The 19,228-nt window shown below is 34.0% G+C and overlaps 2 protein-coding genes across 2 annotated transcripts; both read left to right on the plus strand.

Annotated features, from left to right (window-relative positions):
• The first annotated feature begins 114 nt into the window (after positions 1 to 114).
• On the plus strand, positions 115 to 3,051 carry LOC121324810 (cofilin-2). The gene is made up of 4 exons (XM_041267000.1): positions 115 to 296; positions 1,439 to 1,746; positions 1,990 to 2,066; positions 2,171 to 3,051. The coding sequence occupies exons 1-4, from the start codon at positions 294 to 296 to the stop codon at positions 2,281 to 2,283; spliced, it is 501 nt and encodes a 166-aa protein (XP_041122934.1). The 5' UTR covers positions 115 to 293; the 3' UTR covers positions 2,284 to 3,051.
• Positions 3,052 to 7,224: 4,173 nt separating this feature from the next.
• Positions 7,225 to 17,360, plus strand: LOC121324596 (sorting nexin-6). The gene is made up of 14 exons (XM_041266663.1): positions 7,225 to 7,483; positions 7,626 to 7,676; positions 9,157 to 9,261; positions 9,756 to 9,866; positions 11,607 to 11,728; positions 12,078 to 12,201; positions 12,526 to 12,621; positions 13,962 to 14,067; positions 14,416 to 14,491; positions 15,099 to 15,138; positions 15,516 to 15,602; positions 15,686 to 15,845; positions 16,184 to 16,269; positions 16,697 to 17,360. The coding sequence occupies exons 1-14, from the start codon at positions 7,478 to 7,480 to the stop codon at positions 16,748 to 16,750; spliced, it is 1,224 nt and encodes a 407-aa protein (XP_041122597.1). The 5' UTR covers positions 7,225 to 7,477; the 3' UTR covers positions 16,751 to 17,360.
• Positions 17,361 to 19,228: the final 1,868 nt, after the last annotated feature.

Genomic DNA, 19,228 nt, shown 5'->3' on the forward strand with positions numbered 1-19,228 from the left:
AAACACTTAAAACACTTGACAATTTACAGCATGTTTTAAATAGTTAACGCTTCATTACAGTGACAGGCTGTCTATAATCAATTCGCTGTTTCTCTTTGTCCCCAGAGTGGACGCAGCACTAAAGCACATGCTAGTGTTTGGGCTGTTTGCGTTGCTGCTGTCAGCCCTCGCTGCCAATCCCATTCTGGGTCAGTGAGTTTGTGTGGCTGCGCGCTGCCCCTTCTCGCTCAGACTCTGAGATTCCCGACGTGACTCGCACTATATTGCGAACACCGGACCGACCACCAGACAACATGGTAAGCTGTGATGCCCCTACGGGGACGAAATCCAAGAAATGTATATCCCTACGTTTAACTATTTGACTTCATTTGTAAACACTAACCTAGAGCAAACGGTTATTAATCTAGGTCTGATGAGGACATGACATTGGTAGAACCGGTTTTCTGCTGGAAAGCAAAGTGATTTGAATTGGGTTTAATAAAAACAGTGTTCGGGTACCGCAGGCCCTGAAGCTTCCAGGCAGCCATTTTAACCTAATTGAGTCGCATTGACTGGCTACTGAATATAGTTAATAAATCTGTTTAATGTCATTTTTGGAAAATGCATAGTTTTTACCAGAAAGACCGTTGATTAAGAAGACGTTTCTTGAATGTATGTTTTTTTTTTTTTTTTTTTTTTTTTAAAGCTGGTGAATGACGTTGGCCTTTCACAGTATATTGCGGTTTTATGGTTTGAATAACACATTGCTGGATTAAAAATTTGCGGTTATTATGTTGTCCTGAATAATGGTCACAGATTTACTTAAACATGAAATGTGCTGTGTTTGTAATGACTATTTTACATGTTAAAACTGTTTTCACTCTGTGTGTGTGTGTGTGTGTTAGTTAATGTAATATGTTTTGTGTGAACCGGTACTTTTGATGGGTCACTGTAATCATGACCATGTAAAACGTATTTATTTTTTATATAAACACAGTATTAATATGAAATATAAAGCCCCACGATGACCACAACAACGACGAGCAAACGAAGCGGCGGATTAAAATGACTCGACAAGATCAAAACTCGTTCTAGATTCACTTGTGTTGAGGTTTGTTGGACAGGACACAAGGGCGAGTTTATTTAACCCATCAAATACGTTTAATAATATATTACACTATGGTGATAGTACAACACAAAATGGTGCATACAAAACGAAATCACGCTATTGACAAATTTTTATTTTTAATTTAAGAAAACTTACGAATTGGCAAGACAGTTTAGTAATTAGTTACAGTGTTGTTGGTATTACAAGTGACATTTGCTATAAATTATGGAACTTGATTTAGTTTAAAATGTCAGATAATTAACACAGTGAGGAGTTATAGCTTGTTCATTAATCAAACATTTACAATTGGGATTAACATGTATGATTTGTTCTTTTTTTGTGCATTTTCAGGCCTCTGGCGTCACAGTCAGTGATGAAGTCATTAAGGTTTTCAATGAAATGAAAGTAAGAAAATCTTCAACATCAGACGAAGTCAAAAGGAGAAAGAAAGCTGTGTTGTTCTGCCTCAGTGATGACAAGAAAAAAATTATTGTTGAGGCAGGGAAGGAAATCTTGGTGGGTGACGTCGGTGAATCTGTGGATGACCCTTATGCTTCCTTTGTGAAGTTGTTGCCTCTGAATGACTGCCGATATGGCTTGTATGATGCCACTTATGAGACAAAAGAATCCAAGAAAGAAGATTTGGTATTTATATTCTGGTATGTATCCAAGAGAATGTGTTAGCCTGTGTAACTTTTAATTCTTCCTTACTGTGGTGGGGCAAGGATTTTAAATTCCAAGAAGAGAGGCATGTTATATAACATTTAGCTACTCATCCAATAGACATACATTTCAAGCTAATCAATCTAATTAGGTATAAATACATTTTCACTGATTACTTTCAATCTTTCAGTGCCATCAGTGCTCACTTTGACTTTATTGTTTATTTAATTATTAAACAGGGCCCCTGAAGGTGCCCCGCTAAAAAGCAAGATGATCTATGCTAGCTCAAAAGATGCCATCAAAAAGAAGTTTACAGGTTAGTAAATAGTACCTTCAAATAATAATAAAAAAAACCACACATATATCTTCATTTTTGTATGAATTCAATTGTTACTTATTACTTTTTTGGTTGTTTTTCAGGTATTAAACACGAGTGGCAAGTTAACGGTTTAGATGACATTCAGGATCGTTCTACTCTTGCAGATAAATTAGGAGGAAACGTGGTAGTTTCACTTGAAGGAAGACCCTTGTAAACTGACAGACACGTGCCATCTGGATCCAAGGAGCTTCCTTTTTTTGCAGCATTGTTAATATCATTTGGTCCTATTGGAATAATTCTTTAGTTGTTGGGGTTTTTTTTGTGTGTTGGTCGTCTGTCCCGTACCCCCTCTACATGAAGGAAATCTCAGTAACTACCAGTCATTACAATTTAGACTGTTATTATTGATAGTTTTATAATTGTAGAAAATGTGGCAATTTATATTGGCTAGCTTAAAACACTTGAGTAAGTTTTTTTTTAATGCATTGAGAGTCTTTTCATTTGCTCAGAAGGTAGCTATTTTTCACTATTGACTGTTGCACTTGGATTTTTGATGAGGTTCACATGCATTCATAAAACTCCCCTGCCTCAGTAGCCTGGGTTTGTGAAATGGTAGCTCATATTTTACACTATGCATCAAAGGCACTTTTTTGTAAAATTATATTTTATTTAGCCACCTCACAAAGGAATGCCAATTGAGTTTCTGCATTTGTCATCTAGGGATTTTATTACCTCAGTTTTTATTCCTGTTATGCATATTTAAAAAAAAAAAAAAAAAAGCTATTCTGTTGCCTTTTTTGTTATATGTACACTACTGAATAAGAAGGGTGGGGTCAAAGTTTACTGTGATTTTTGCAGCACGGAGGACATATAAAATAGTAACAATGGCAATTTATGTATAAATAGAGCCTTAAGTGGAACATTGTTTTTGAGATCAGAAAAGTGGCCACTTTGCAATAAACCTTGAGGCTGATAACAGGAACCAGACTTTTTCATTTATTAAAACATTGTCGTATTTAAGTGCCAACTTTTTAGTGTTTACTTTGGAATATTTAAGTACTAGGTACAATATAATACTGTATGTTAAATTAATGAATGTTATGTGGTATCTCTGATGTTTAACATTGTTACATTGCCATTATAATATGTTTTACTTTGAGGGAATGGATGTCGTGTATTCATGCAAACAATTATTATTCTTTTTTGAAGTGCTTAGATCAGAACATACTGAAAAGAACAAAGTGTTGATTGTAAAACCTGGCTAATCAGTGCATAACATAATTTTAAAATTCCCCCTTTTAAAATTGTTTCCTTTTCTTAAATTTGCTTAATAACACTATGTAACATAATTTTTTAAATTTACAGTATAATCGTAAATCTCGAAAAACTACTCACTTCTAAATCTTTTGTAGTCATTTTTATATTACTTTAGTATAAATACATGTTAATTTGGATTCATATGTTGTTTTTTTCTGACTTTTTGTGTCTTTTCGTTTACATAAGCTCCCGTTTTCTCATTGGAAATAGTGATATTTCAAAATATCACTGTCCTGGTCACAAAAGCAAAGTTTGTGGGGTAATAGCCATTTTCTATACTTTTAAGGCACAAGCAATTAGGAAATAACACTTACTACCCAGGATCAAAAAAATAATAATAATTTGTTACAGGGTGTAATCAGTGGCTGAGTTAAGAAAGTTAGGGTTTAACTGCTCCTCTTTAACAAGCATGTCTAGCATTAGCGTCTGGGTTTGGGAAGCAGCCAAAAGCTGGTCGTCGTAGAGAATTTGATCCGCACTGTGTGACCAATCCTCTGGTAGCCAAAGCTATTTATGGCAAACACATGCTTTTGTATCTCGTCATCGTTGTCCACAAATGGCAAAAATTGGACATGCTTCCAGAACTGTGCAAAAGGGAAGCCCTGAGGGCCATGCACATACTATGACTACAAAAGGCTTTCTGCTTATAAATTATTTCATATTGACTGACTGAAGAATGTGTTGGTACCTTTGTTTATTTTATACTGAAGCAGTATACTGCAGCATGTCTTTTTCTTCAACATTGCTTAAGAACAGTATATTGATTTCAAATGTCCCAAGTGGTTGGATTGAGGTTAGCTGTTGTGTAATTATTAAAGAAGTTCAAAAATATTTATGTTTACAGACAGCCAGTGCTCATCTAATTGTCCAATGATAGTAACTGATCTGTCTTGTGACCATGAGCCTTTCAAAGTTTTATTGGATTGCACCATCATTTTTAAGGCTGTGTTTTACAGCATTGTCATTAGCATTGAGTTTACTCCTATTAATTACCTATAAGGTACCTTAAATTACAGTAATTAGTCATATTTCAATTAGAGAACATTATTATGGATACATTACACTTTTTAAAATATAGATATTTAAATTAAGGAGCCTGTGAAGATAGTGTATAGTTTTATAAATCCACTTCTACAACTTCTTCAGCTGTTAATCTCAAACCATTTCAGATGCTCATACCTTTCACTGACCTAAAGTCATGTGATTTTCAGTTTTTCAAATGATAAAGATGCGATGCTTTTTGAGATATTGTATTCATATTTGGTATTGTGTTCTTTGATTCTTGAGGTAGAGTTAAATTGTGGTGTCCTACAATAAAAGTTAATACATTTGTAGCAGCAATTTACAGGTATATGACTGACAGCACTGCCTGGGCCTCACCTCATGGATTGAGATAGTGGTTTCATATGTGCATGGTTTTACAAACACTGCATGCTAAATTGTGTCACGGACTGTGATATTGATTTCTGATCCAATATAACTGCTATAATGAGGTCATGTGACTTTATGGTTTATATATTATAGACAAATTACACTTTTAAGATAATTTACTCACCTGATTGTTTTACCATCTGGGCATATCAGTGATACAGACCACATGCTGTTTCACGTATCCATTTTTTATTTGTTTTATAAACCATTTGATTAGAGTGCCATTCCTCTTAAATTTTTGTTTATGTTGTATTTAACAGTACATCCCCCCCCCAAAAAAAAACTTTAAAGACTTGTTTCATAATGTATTTATTTATTTTTGTCTAGTTTAAAAAAAAAAAAAGTAAGCTCAAAGTGATAGTTAACATTATTAAAATGTGGCATTTATATTTTAGTACCATAATCGGTTGTTTTTATTCAGTAAAGTGAAGTAGGACAAAAGTGAAGACGTTACAGCATTTTTATATTTAGGCTCATCTGGAAGTATTTTGTACATTTTTATGCAAAAGCTTAAAACACTTTTTTTTTTAAACAAAACATTTACTAAAATAGAAAATGTGTATGTGGATACATGGTTTAGTAGTTTAATTGATTTCTATTGAAGTAAAATCTGCTTTAATAATACATTTGATAAACTATTTTAAACAATACCATAGTTGATCAGTATAAACAGACACTACAGTACTAGAATGATTGTTGGGGTTCTTTCTAAATAAGCCAACATCATGCTTTTTCTAAGCAGGAAATACTTATATGAGGTGTGCATCATAATTTAGGCTGAACCAAGCAAGTACAACATAACGGCTGAGAAATGTTTGAATTTTACAAACCCAGAAAATTACAGTGAAACGGGGAAATATCTGGCTACCAGTTCATGTTTCTCAAAATGCATGTTTAACTGAAAAACATAATACCTATTATGTGTAACTAAAGTACAGAAAATTCTAAACAAAATGCAACCAAGCTCCTGTACACCAACACGCATATAGTGGTTTCAGAAACATTTTCATTCAAAGCAGTATTTAGAGTGAGTGAACTTGTGTAGAAAGCAGTCACAAACCTACTATCTGACAGAAGCAAACCAAACACCAGATCCACTGTTTCACTGGATAAATCATGCATATTACTGCAAGCTGTAGGAGTTTCTGATTTCTTGCCCCCCTAAATACTAATATCTACCGCTAACACTGGGGAAATTGTTCTCAGCTGCATATCTGCAGATTTTCACCTAAAATATAACTGGGGTCTATTTTTTTGTTCTTGGTGTATAAATTAGCCTATAACTAAAATATAACAAAAATCTGAATACTTTTTATACTGGAAGTCGTGACTATGATAAGCATAAATTCTGAGATAAAACTTGACTTAGGGGTCAATTTGATCAACTTACATCCTGCCGGGGTAACACAGAGCAGGATTTAGGAACAACAAAAAAATACAGCTACTGGTGTTTGTTAATAATGGTAAATAAAAAAATATATATATATTTAGTTGTGCTATTGATTCATTTGACTAATTTATTTGACAGTATAATTTAATAATTGTCATAACGTTGTGTGTATGTATCCACCTGCAAAAGCTAGTGAAGCCAATCGTTTTCTTACTAATAAACATTTGTCACATGAGAACTTTTCTAAAACTACCCAACATGAATTGTAAAGGGCTGTTTGCAGTCTTACTTGGTAGATTATTTCATACACTATCACTTATAATCTGTTATTTAACCTTGATCAATGCCAACCCACATACTCTTGTGATTGAACTAGTGCACCTACAAAATCTTGCACGCTACCTTTACATTTCTACATTCCCAAATAGGTCACCAGTCTGTCCAGCCACACAATCAGCAGTTCTTTTCTGGGATGTTTGGCATTCATTAAAAATGGATGACATAGTGATTCTTGATTTTGCAGTCAGTTTGGCATAACATGTTCTGAGTATTGAGTGGAACTGATAAATTACACCAAATCAGTTAAATTGTATATGAGTTATAATAATGATACATATACTATAGCACCATCTGCTGATCGTGTTATGCATTTCAGTGAATGTGTTTTATTGGTAAGGTTGGTGGTATCAGCTTTCATTCATCCCAGGGTTAGATCAGATGTAGGCTATAATGTCACCTACAGGGCTGTCCTTCAATGCCCACATAGATTAGGATCGATATAACCTATTGAATGAGCTGAGTGCCATTTGTAGACCGATATTTAACTGGCACATATTTCTTGTGTGAGACTTACGTTTCATCAGTTACAAGTAGCAACTGAACTGTATACACTGAGATCTAATTTGTCCAAAGGTTAAAAAAAAAAAATTTGCAAATCAAGCCCCTAGTGTAGGTGTGGGCAATATATCGTATGTGCTGCTAAGGGTTTTTTTGTTTGTTTGTTTTGTTTTGCTTTGTTTAATATGTTATTTACCTTATTACATAAAAAAAAAATGCAGTGTAGCCCTAGAGCAATGGCAGAATAAATATGCTGTGAGAAGGTATTCAGTAATATAACGAGATTACCAGCAGGACTTTTATTGTACCTATGATGAAATTTCTCGCAGACCCTGTCGTTCTAGACCCCGCCCCTCTGTGATAATGTCCACAGCCCCTCCTGACGCCTCCGCTAGTCACGTGACTATCAGCCACGACTCCACTTGCAGAAGCGATGATGGTGGGTGTTTTCAAGCTTTTCCTTGTTTTTATCTTCTTTTTATAAAAATTATAAACGTAGGTTCTTTGTGTAAAGTGTGCGTTCAGTGAATACTTGCGTTAACGAGTCATATGTGTATTTCTCCTCTCCCCTTCTCCTGTAGCAAGAAGGGTTGGATGACGGCCCCGACTTCCTCTCTGAAGAGGATAGAGGAGTAAGTTTGTCCCCCCCCCCCTTACTTTCAACATAATTGTCTTTCAAACACGAGCTGGTATTTAAGGGTATTCCAGCCTTTATAGGTCTTGTTCGTTTTGCAAGCCATTGTTTCCGTGTTTCGTCGTAAGTTTTCTGTACTAGGAAGTCAAAAGCATTTTTCTGACACTGGTAATAAAAACAAGTGAAAAAAAAAAAGTATGAGTGCTGTTTTTGTGTGTGCCAGTGCTTGAATTGTCGTTGATGACACACTTTTGTGTGCATTTGTGATTCAGTTCTAAAGTAGGATTTTGGTAAATGTTTGGTTTTGTATTGTGTCTTTTTTTGTCTTTCTTAAAAGATGTAGTAAAAAGAGTAGGGATGTTCCCCTTGTTGACAATCACTTGACTTCGTCTAGTGCAGTAGGTCATTCATTCTGTAGGCATATCAGTTGCATTTGTAAAAGGCCTTGAAATAGAATAGCAATTAGTGTGTGCGATTGAATCTTTGTAGTCGTGGCTGTCCTAAAGCAAGTGAAGTGGGTGTTAAACAAAGTAATAATTGACACGGTAAAACTAATACATTTGTCATCCATTTGCCAATTGTGTTAACACGTAAAAGACTGCCAATGCATTTCTAAAGGATGCCTGTCCACTTAAATTGCTGACAAAGTAATTTTTAGGAAGTAGAAACTATATCATTTTCTTCAAGACTAGAAAAGAGTGCTTCCTCCTGACGTTAAGAATTTTTCAGATACTTGCATTTTTACACAGTAGGTGACATGCCTATACAACAACAAAATACATCTATTATGATGATTATATAAAGACTTACTACAGAAGGGAAAGCCCAGTTGCCTGTACTGTATTGTTTGTAAACCATCTGCTTAAAACAGAGGGATTTCTACAGTGTTGTCAGTTTTTTGAGCAAAGGATCTGGATTTCTAAAGACAAGGTTAGGGTCTTTGCCAGGCAGCAAATCAGAATGCCATACTACTGTACATGAATGTAGATTCATTAAAATGTAAGGAACGTTTTCCCTTTAGAACTGCTAATCCAGACTAAGATCTAAAATAATGCCTGACATTGTGTTTTTTAATTTTTAGAGTAAAACCTGTTTGCAATGGAAACCTGAGGACTTGTGTCCTGGATTCCATAGACTTAGCAGTTAGTAAGAAAAGAAAATAAAAACAAAGTAGAAATGTTTTCCAATACCACTTCACTAACACCTGACTCTTCTACAGAGTGTCTAATAATTCAGCAGTTCAATGCTTGTGTCTAATTAACTTCGATATTTTGTGATTCAAGAGCATCAAAGCATGCTTAAGGGCATAAGTTGAGATGTTCGTTGGAGACGAGTATTGAATATGAATCGCTGAACATCTGAATTATTGAACTTTCCTTCGGGTTTTAGTGTGCAATCCAAGTGTTAGCAAGCCCTTTCTTGCCAAGAGTATTTTATATCTGAAAATAAACACAGCTAAACCTTTTTTTTTTTTAAAGCCCAGAGCCGTGAATGTGGATCTTCAAACAGATGCAACTCTTCAAGTTGACATTTCTGACGCTCTGAGTGAAAGGGACAAAGTAAAATTTACTGTTCACACCAAGGTATTGTATTGAATTTAGTAGAGTTTTACAGCCATAAAGGGTTCAGCCATACAATATGACATCTACAGAAGGGTTCAAGTTATGTATACATACACAAAAAAGGGTCAACACTGTAGATGTAATGTAAAAGTGGCTATTGAACAAGGCACAATTTGGGCAAACGTGGACCTCAGATTTTCTTGCAGTAGTAACTACTGTAGTAGCAACATGACTAAAACAAGGAAAGGCCAAGCTGTAGCAATACCCTAGGTTTCAGATAAAGTTCTGCCTTGTAAAGGTAGTTTTGCTCCATTGTTTAATCTAAATTGGCTGTAAACTGCTGTGCCTCCCACTGTTGAGCACTGGATTAAAGGTTGGCATTTAAAGAGACAAAGTATATTTCCTGCTGTGTTCAGTTTATTTAATGGTGTGTCAGTTTTCTATTAATATTACCACCTCCTTTATCAGTTTTATTCTGCACATTTTGAGATTCAATAATCTTTGTTTTCCTCCAGAGTACATTACCAAATTTTAAGCAAAATGAATTTTCTGTTGTTCGACAACATGAAGAGTTTATCTGGCTTCATGAGTCCTTTGTTGAAAATGAAGAATATGCAGGCTATATTGTAAGTATTACTGTAGGTAAATATTTAATGGGTTGCATAATATGAAATGCGAGGGAACGTTTCTGAAATGACAATTTGCAGCAGTTGGCAACTGATTACTGAGTATAGATGTAACATTAATGGTAGAATAAACATTAATGCAGAATTTTACAAAGTAAAATAATTATCTTCCTATGTATTCATTTAATTTGGGTTTAAATGCTGGGGTGTTTTTAATTACAGCCTTAAAACTTAATTTGACTTGAGCGTAGCATTATTCATGTCAATATTCTACTAAAGACCATTAGACCATGCTTCTAGTTAGTTCCCTACAAGGGTTTTTTGCATCTGTTGTCAGCAGGGCAGTTTGCATAGATGTAGAAGGTGAGGCGAATAATCAAATTCTTACCTTTTTGTCTGACATTAATGATTCAAAAAGTCATTTTGAGGAACTACCTGGAAGGATGTCCTAATGGTCTTTAGTAGAGAACGTATTGCTATAAACCATGCTGAGCTGACGCTTTTGTAATGACATAATAAAAAATGAAAGCAAAATAAGCATTGTAAACCACATGACAACTGGTTACAAATTATTTTATTTCATGGACCCTATGTATTCGACCTTTCAATATACAACTTTGACTATGGGCTCTTAATTGACCATCGCAACAGTCATGTCAGGATTGCCTGTCGTGAAATAGTGGAAGTAGTCTTCAATTGCATTTGGCAGATTGTTCTTATGTAGAAGGGTCTTAGATTTTATTTTATTTGCAAATGTCATTGGTATGTCTTGTTTTGTACACAAACTGAATAATTGTCTTTTGTTTTATATTTTGGTTATATAAACATCATAGCTTTTAATGTGTTGGATACAGGATTGCTGTGGTTTTAACCAATCTAGGTTTTACTGTGAGACTAAATGGATTTTGATTTTACTCCAAAGAAACCTACAGTGGTTCAAACTGCTATATCATAAGAGTAATCTTTCCATCCCTGTATATAATGTTAACATGTATCAGGCAGACAAGGTGCTGAGTGTAATCAAACTGATGCCCTGGTGTACTAGTTTCAATATTACCTTAATTATGATCACCTTTTCTCTTATTTACTATGTCAGATGGATTGTCTCTCTTGGCAGGCAGTTTGGTCTATTGCTTGGAGCAAGTAATTTAGTAAAAGCTAGAAAATCCTGATTCTAGTGGTGCAATTGGCATTTATCAACGATAATCGATGCATTGATGTTTTATTTATCAAAATAAAGGAGAAACATTAGGTTTTTTAACAGAAGATCCAATAACTAAAAACATAGTTGTGCAAAACAAAAATGCACAACTTGTATTCAAATTAGAACACTAAAAAAAAGAATATGCGTACATCCACATCAGATGTCCCTTTTAATATTGTATTAATAATAAAAAAATACTATTTTTACAGAAGTAATTTCTATCTGAATTATGGTTGTTCACTGCTGTTAACATGTTATGTCCAAAAGCAAAACATTTGAATTAATCTCACAAATCCTGACTAATTTAACTATCATACTAAATTCAGGTTCTTTTTATATAATATTGCAGTATAATCCAAACACAACATGCTTTGAAACAAAAGGTAAATCATCAGATTTCATAGATTTAAAAACTGCATGAGTTTTGGGGCAGTCTTTTGTCCTTATTGTGCTACTAGACGTTTCTTACATTTATTATGATTTCTCAATAAATCGGCAATCTCTTTTTCTTCTCTGTTTCTTCTACCATGTGACAGATCCCTCCAGCTCCACCAAGGCCTGATTTTGATGCATCAAGAGAAAAACTACAGAAACTTGGGGAAGGAGAAGGATCAATGACTAAGGAAGAGTTCACTAAAATGAAACAAGAATTGGAGGCGTGAGCATTAACCCCTTTTTTTTTTTTTTTTTTTTTATTAATATTGGGAACAGATGCTTTCATGAATTACTCCTAATTCCGGATCAGTAATTATCCTGAAAATTCATATTTTGTAAATAATACTGTACCTTTTAGAATCAGAAGCTTTAACGCTTTTATAAAATAGTGTTACGTTGTAAAATAAAATGATTTGGGTACTTCTATGTATTTTTGACCAGATAAGTATAGTATGTAATTATACCTAGTGCATGTTAATAAGCGCTCGGATGTTGCAGTTTTTTAGGACATACGGTGTATACAGATTTGTTTTTGTTCTTCAAAGGTAAAAGCTGCTTTTCATTTGATTTAGAGAGTACTTGGCCATATTCAAGAAAACCGTGGCAATGCATGAAGTGTTCTTGTGCCGTGTAGCAGCCCATCCAGTCCTAAGGAAGGACATGAACTTTCATGTGTTCTTAGAATATAACCAAGACGTATGTATCCTTCATATGTATGAGTTTAAAGACTTTGAAATGCAATGAAAAAGGAGAGATTGTTATACACACTATATACACACTAATTTCTGGTTTTACAGACCCTGATTAACATTAATCTTGGACTACCTAATGTTACCTTAGGTAAGGTAGTCCAAGACTAGTACATTTTAATTTGAACAGGTGTTTGCTAATATCTAAAGAAACGTTTAGCAATATAAGTTTAACAAATTGGATGGTAGTGTTTTTCTTTTTAAACAAAAAAAAAAAAGAAAACTGACCATGGAATGTGATATGTAAGGTATATATGCTTGTAATTTACAGCTAAGTGTACGAGGCAAAAATAAGAAAGAGAAGCTGGAAGACTTTTTTAAAAACGTGGTCAAGTCTGCAGATGGAGTGCTCGTGGCAGGTGTAAAAGTAAGTGAATGTTTAAGATAACGTCTTGAAAGAGTAAGATGACACTTTACTGAATTTCTGTACATATGCTTTTGTGGGCCATTCCAAAATCTGAAAAACATCATGTCATATGTCTTCCAAAAAAATATTATGATGTGGAGAGACTCGCCCTTTTGGGATTGTTTTTTTAGATACATTTTTTTTAACATGTTAATCGCCCTCTGTCTTGACCCTCAGCATCTATGCTGTAATGCGGCACTATTTTAATGTACTCAGGTGCATGAACACAATAAGTGCAGTCATTGTTTGAATAGAAAGTTAGTCACAGAACTGCGTTATGGAGCAAAGTAAAAAAATAAATAAATAAAATAAGTGAAGGACTAATGAATGGGAAGCTTTAACAAGCTTTCTTAGAGTTCAGTGTCACAGAATGCATCTAGTCTTCTGTACCTCCTTCTTGCTGTAAACATGGCAGTACTTTTTTTTTTTTTTTTTTAATGTGACTCAATCTACATCGTATCGGTGCAATAGGGGGTGTTCCACTTGAAAGGACTTCAGATAGATGTTGGCATTCAGTCCATGTTCCCATTACGAGTGACGTTCCTGTAGTTTGTCATAATGGGGATTGTGCATTTCTGTGTCTGCTCAATTGTGAATTTATTTTTTTTACTTATGTTTGTTAATTTATTTGTACGTTGTAATACTTATACAACTTAAGGGGTCTACTTTCAGTGAGACACCCTGTATAACCAGTGCTGTTGACTTTTTCAATTTTAAGTTCTCAGATTTATTTTAAAAGGTATTATTACTTAGTGAATGCTTTGTTTTATTTGTATATGTAAGTTATAAATAAAAATGTAATACCCTTTACTGATAAGAAAATATACAGTTTAATCTGAAATGCTGTAAGGTGAGTAATAACCCAACTCTGAGATTGAACAGTTCAAACAGTTTAACAGCAAAGGCTGGAGTTTTTCTGTATAATTCTATATAAATAAATATAAAACCACAGAGGGGCCAACAAAATGAATCCAGAAATAAGAAAACAGGGGTTTTATGATGCACTGTTTTTTGGATGATGTTAATATATATATATAAATTTTTTTTTTTTTTTTTTTTTTAAATAAATATCCTGTAAACGGATCAGTCTTAAAAAAAAATCTTAGAGCTGTTCCTAATTTTCAATCAGTTTTTTCTCAGAGAGAAATTTAGTTTGGTCATTATAACACCAGTTAATGAGAATATCAAATCTGGGGATATATATTTTGATTGTCCATAAGTCTGTCACAAGTCTTTGTTTCTAACATACCTGTATTAATATGTGGAATTGTTGTAAATCTGTATCTGTTTTTGCTTTGTAGGATGTAGACGATTTCTTCGAACATGAGAAAACCTTCCTTTTAGAATATCACAACAGAGTTAAAGATGCTTCAGCCAAGTCAGATAAAATGATAAGAGCTCATAAAAGTAAGTCTCATCCTACACGTTTAACCTAGATCTGTGACTTGGGTTAAGATTCAGTGTGTAGCAAAATTTTAAAAAAGATATATGAATGGCTTTGAAGGGATATGCATGTGCACTGTATGAACAGCTCAGTCTTGTGAATGGGCTATTAGCATAGTCCTGCAAATAATTCAGGTAATTCAGGCTTTTTCAGACAGTAGTGGCATTTTAAGTTTAATGGAAGTTTAAAAGCTCCATCAGCTTTTTAAAAAGTGAGCTGTCGGGCAGAACTTCTGTTATGACTGCATCATTTACAACTCAGACAGTTATTTTTAACTAGATCTAATTTCATAACATGTTTTTGTTTTGTAGATACTGCAGATGATGTTAATGCAATTGCCTCTACATTATACACACTAGGAACTCAAGACTCAACCGATGTGTGCAAGTAAGTGCACTGAAAGCAGTACAGCATGTGTTTGATCATGTGATTTTTGTGTATGTAATACATTACATTATCTTAATATAATCTTGGTAACTATTTAAAAAATATAAAGCAGCTGTTGGGTCCCATTTAATTTTATTTCTTTTTTTTTTAGTTTGTTTGTTTTTCGTGAGCAACTGCTAGCCATGCAATTGAAAATGACTTGTGCAATGATTGTTTCATTTTAAGTGGAACTTTATTTTTGTTATAGCAAGAATGACACCATTTAACCTATGGCAAATAGCTTTCTACCTTTTATATAAAGAAGGGAGGTGGCAGCTTTTCCCTCCAATACAGTACGAGGTGTGCTTGTAGACTAATCCCCATTGAAGCTCCACAACAAAAATGCAATTACTGTATATTTGCCACAGCCCTGAGTGGGACCCATAGACACTTTAAACATCTAATCGGTTGTATGTTATTAAACATGTAATCTGTTGTATGTTATTAAAGCTGAATTTAATGATGTTCATGTGTAGTGCTTTTTTTAGTATTCGGTTATTGTGCAACTACTTTTTTTTTCATGAAAGTGGTTTGGAAATGGTATCTAATCAGATTTTTATCTCCTCAGATTTTTCATGAAAATATCAGAGTTATTTGAAAAAACACGGGTATGTATTCACGAAAAATCTTAAATTTTTGGACTAAAACAATTACTTGCTATGGATTATTACTTACTTTAAACTTAAATCAATGATCAGCTATGTAAAGTATACATACAGTATTGTCACTTCTGCTAAAGCACTGGGTCTAGATTCCCTTTGGGTGTCTTTCCATTGTTATACTGTTATTACACACCTGTGTAAACAACTCCATAGACTTTGCAGACATATGGTTGATAATGCTAGTTTCGATAGGAAAATAAAATCTTTTCAGTGTTTTATATTAATCTGCATGCAATTTGATACCGTTCCCAAGTTAAATGCTGAGCTAAAATGTATTTTTATGTGCTCTTTGAGAAATTATTCTTTTTTCTATTTGTATGCAGAAAATAGAAGCAAGGGTGGCAGCAGACAAGGATCTAAAACTAGCTGATTTGCTAAAATATTACCTGAGGGAGTCACAGGCTGCAAAGGTAACGATTTTGTGTAATTGGCTAGTGTTTTTTATTCACCGATGTTGACCATGCCTGTACCTCAGCTTTTAATCTGTGTGCAGGATCTCCTCTACCGACGAGGGAGGTCATTGGTTGATTATGAGAATGCAAACAAAGCTTTGGATAAAGCAAGAGCCAAAAACAAAGATGTTCTTCAAGCAGAAACTAGCCAGCAAGTTTGCTGTCAAAAATTTGAAAAAATATCTGAATATGCAAAACAAGGTAGGTGGCTCGCTCTTGTCCATAAAATAAAATACCACAATTGGCTAAATAGATTTTTATAAAACCAAGATAATAATTCTGCTTGCTTATAAAGTAGAGCTGATTTTACTATGTGAAGCTGATGGTAGTATTTGTTAATGGATGAATAACAGTCCCGTCCCTTCCCCCAGAGGTGGCTCGCTCTTGTCCATAAAATAAAATACCACAATTGGCTAAATAGATTTTTATAAAACCAAGATAATAATTCTGCTTGATTATAAAGTAGAGCTGATTTTACTATGTGAAGCTGATGGTAGTATTTGTTAATGGATGAATAACAGTCCCGTCCCTTCCCCCAGAGCTTATAGACTTTAAGACCAGACGAGTTGCTGCTTTCAGGAAAAACCTTGTAGAACTGGCAGAACTGGAACTCAAGCATGCCAAGGTAAATCTCTTCCTGGGCAGACAAAAACGTTTGCATTTTAATGCCTTTTTATGTGAAAAGAAAATGGTTAATTTTTGTCTCAGTCCAGCATCCAGCGATTTGTGGAAACTGAAAATCGCACAAATCTTTTACATGTCACTGCAGAGTAGTTTCTTCCACTTATCTCTCTCTCTCTCTCTCTCTCTCTCTCTCTCTCTCTCTCTCTCTATATATATATATATATATATATATATATATATATATATATATATATATATATATATGAGAGATAGATATAGATAGGTAGATAGAACCACGACTCAAAGCTGAAATGACGAAAAGCAGCAATGGGCTTACTTCAAAGACTATACTATTTTGTTGTAAGTGAGATTTTGGGGTTGCTCAAAATAAATGTGCTGTGAGTTTGCTTCTATTTTCTCATTTTCAGGGTAATTTACAGCTGCTCCAGAGCTCCCTTGGGGTCTTGAAAGGTGACACATAAGCTTGCAACTTGGTTGTCAGTTGAAAAGGGCTGCATCTGTGAAGGCTTATCTTTGTTACCAATAAAATATAACTTGTTTCATGGATTTGTTAAAGGTACAGAAAAAGTCCATTAAAGTACATTAAAGTCCACACTGCACAAATACAGTATATCTTTCTTTAATCACTTCTAGGCTTTTAATGGATAACAATCAAATATGTTTTGTGGACATTACACTATCAATGTTGCACTTCATTTAGACCAAATTTTACATAGTGTTATGTACAGAGGCCATGGTTCACATTTCAGTAACCTTTTTACATTGTTAAAGATTAACTGAATTATAAAATGGTATATTCATTTGTGTTGTCACTAAAAGCCTTGTATCTGTTGTATTAGTTTTTACTATACTGCTGTTGATTATCTTAATCTGAATGTTTAGTCTTGATCGTATTTTTTCTTTTTTTTTGTTTATTAATCAAAGATAATACGTCTTTATTTGGGATTCAATTATGTAATATCTTTTAATTATAATTTCAAAACAAGCAGATGGTTTGGTATGTTTGCCTTAACTTGTAGACCTAATCTTAAGTATTGTAAAAATAAAAAGCTGAATTAGTGATTTTTCAAACTCTTGCCTTTTTTTTATTTGTCAACCTATCAACAGTGACAGAAGCTTATTCAGGCATTTGTGGAGGAATGCTTTTAGTTTGCTTCACAAATTAAATAATGTGATTTATATACTGGTAATATACATATTCATATAAAGAACTCTAGACTTTCAACAAATGGTTAAATATGTATTTGATGTATTTAACTATATTTCACTGTGAAATATTGCCAGACTCCCAAATGGTTGGATTTGTAAATGTTTATTTGATTTTACAGGTTAAAACTTGTAAGTCTTTACCAACCTATTAACATTTTTACTGAATTTAAACATTGTATGTTATTTAAATGAACCTGAGACTCAGAAGACTGAGATTACTGTACAGTACTTTATAAAATGAGTTAAATATTTAATATTGATTTATTTAGTGAAAAAAAAAGAGTCCTCTTTTAAAACAGCAGTATCCCACGCTCATGTTCCATTGTTCACAGAAATTGAGTTATGGTGCCTGTGCACTTCATCTAAACACAGGCTTTGTTTCTTTACCATCTTCTCCAAAGGTGGAATCAGCTGCAGGCACACAATTTCTCTGCTCTCTGAAACCTTGTTCCCACTCAATTTGTCAATTTTAGGAAACCTTTAACTTTCTTTTGATGTCAGTACTATCAAACCATATCAGAAAAGTTAACCTTGGTGCAAGTCTGACGGTAAACAGTTAAGGCTTATCTGTTTTTTTGTTTTGTTTTTTCACAAAAACATTTGTCTTTCTATAAAGCTATGGACTCATCCAATTGCCCACTCAATGTTCAATTCTTCAGATACAGTTAAAGTATAAGATTACATTAGTGGTGACAATTTTGTGCTAAGTTATGAGTAGCTAATGTTTGTCTAAAATTACTTATACCAATAATAAAGCAATGATTTGGTACCATTCTAGAAATCTAAGGTCAATGTTTCAGACCAAGACCATTACTAACCAAACCAATGTGTTTTATACTGTTAATTCACATTTGAAATACATAAAATCAATATCAACAAAACTGCAAATTTAGTCCTTTGCTCTGTGTTAGTTACACAGAACAAAATTTAGGACAGACCAGGAGTTAAACCAGTAATTTATTGCCGTTTTGGAAGGTCTCAGTGAGTGGGGTTAGGGGACAGGAGATTAAGAAGAGTATTGTTATACTGCGTATTTCAACTACACTAGCAACACTGTTATTAAGGTCATACCATTCATTTTTCATTCTATTACTCAGATTTCATTAGTACTGCTCACAAATGCCATTATGGAATGGCCACATGTGATTGGTGGCAGGGACAGATTTAACCCCATCCCTGCCAAATGCACACTTACATAACAAACACATTGAACTATTTACATATGCAGGGTGTCCATCCTGCCACATGCCTCAATCTAGAAATTAAGAATTAGCAAAGTACAGCCACAAAAGTCTCTCGTACAATATGCGTAATTATGGGAGCAGCACCTACAGTACCCTCAACCTCTGATTTGAATTGCATCGTCAACTAACCAGATGTTGTCTAGCATCTGTGAAGATGTTTAGGTCAATGAACAAGATGATGACCTTGTGTGTCTTTAAAAACAGTTGCATTAGACATCCATATAGATGTTTTTACTATGGATTGGATGGTGCTGTTTCATACTGGGTTGTGTACCGTGGATTTCTGTACCCAGGTGTAAATTATCATTTGTCAAAAAGCCTACCAAATTAGTTTTGCAGGTCATATCCAAATAGGTGGTTGAATGTTACAGCCATTATGTTGGGGCATCTGTTCATTGCATTGGCAATATAGTAGTGTTGGCTTAATCATATACATTATGCCTACCATATGTATTTATTACACTAATTAAAAATTGTAGCTAGAAT

The sequence above is a fragment of the Polyodon spathula genome, chromosome 12, assembly GCF_017654505.1.
Source record: "Polyodon spathula isolate WHYD16114869_AA chromosome 12, ASM1765450v1, whole genome shotgun sequence".
In the NCBI taxonomy this organism is placed as follows: domain Eukaryota; kingdom Metazoa; phylum Chordata; class Actinopteri; order Acipenseriformes; family Polyodontidae; genus Polyodon; species Polyodon spathula.

Bases quoted from the DNA above. Each gene is read 5' to 3' on its own strand.
- LOC121324810 (XM_041267000.1), top strand. The intron at 1,747-1,989 runs GTATGTATCCAA...ATTATTAAACAG, and splicing joins GATTTGGTATTTATATTCTG to GGCCCCTGAAGGTGCCCCGC. The intron at 2,067-2,170 runs GTTAGTAAATAG...GTTGTTTTTCAG, and splicing joins CATCAAAAAGAAGTTTACAG to GTATTAAACACGAGTGGCAA.
- LOC121324596 (XM_041266663.1), top strand. The intron at 7,677-9,156 runs GTAAGTTTGTCC...TTTTTTTTAAAG, and splicing joins TCTCTGAAGAGGATAGAGGA to CCCAGAGCCGTGAATGTGGA. The intron at 15,603-15,685 runs GTAACGATTTTG...ATCTGTGTGCAG, and splicing joins GGGAGTCACAGGCTGCAAAG to GATCTCCTCTACCGACGAGG.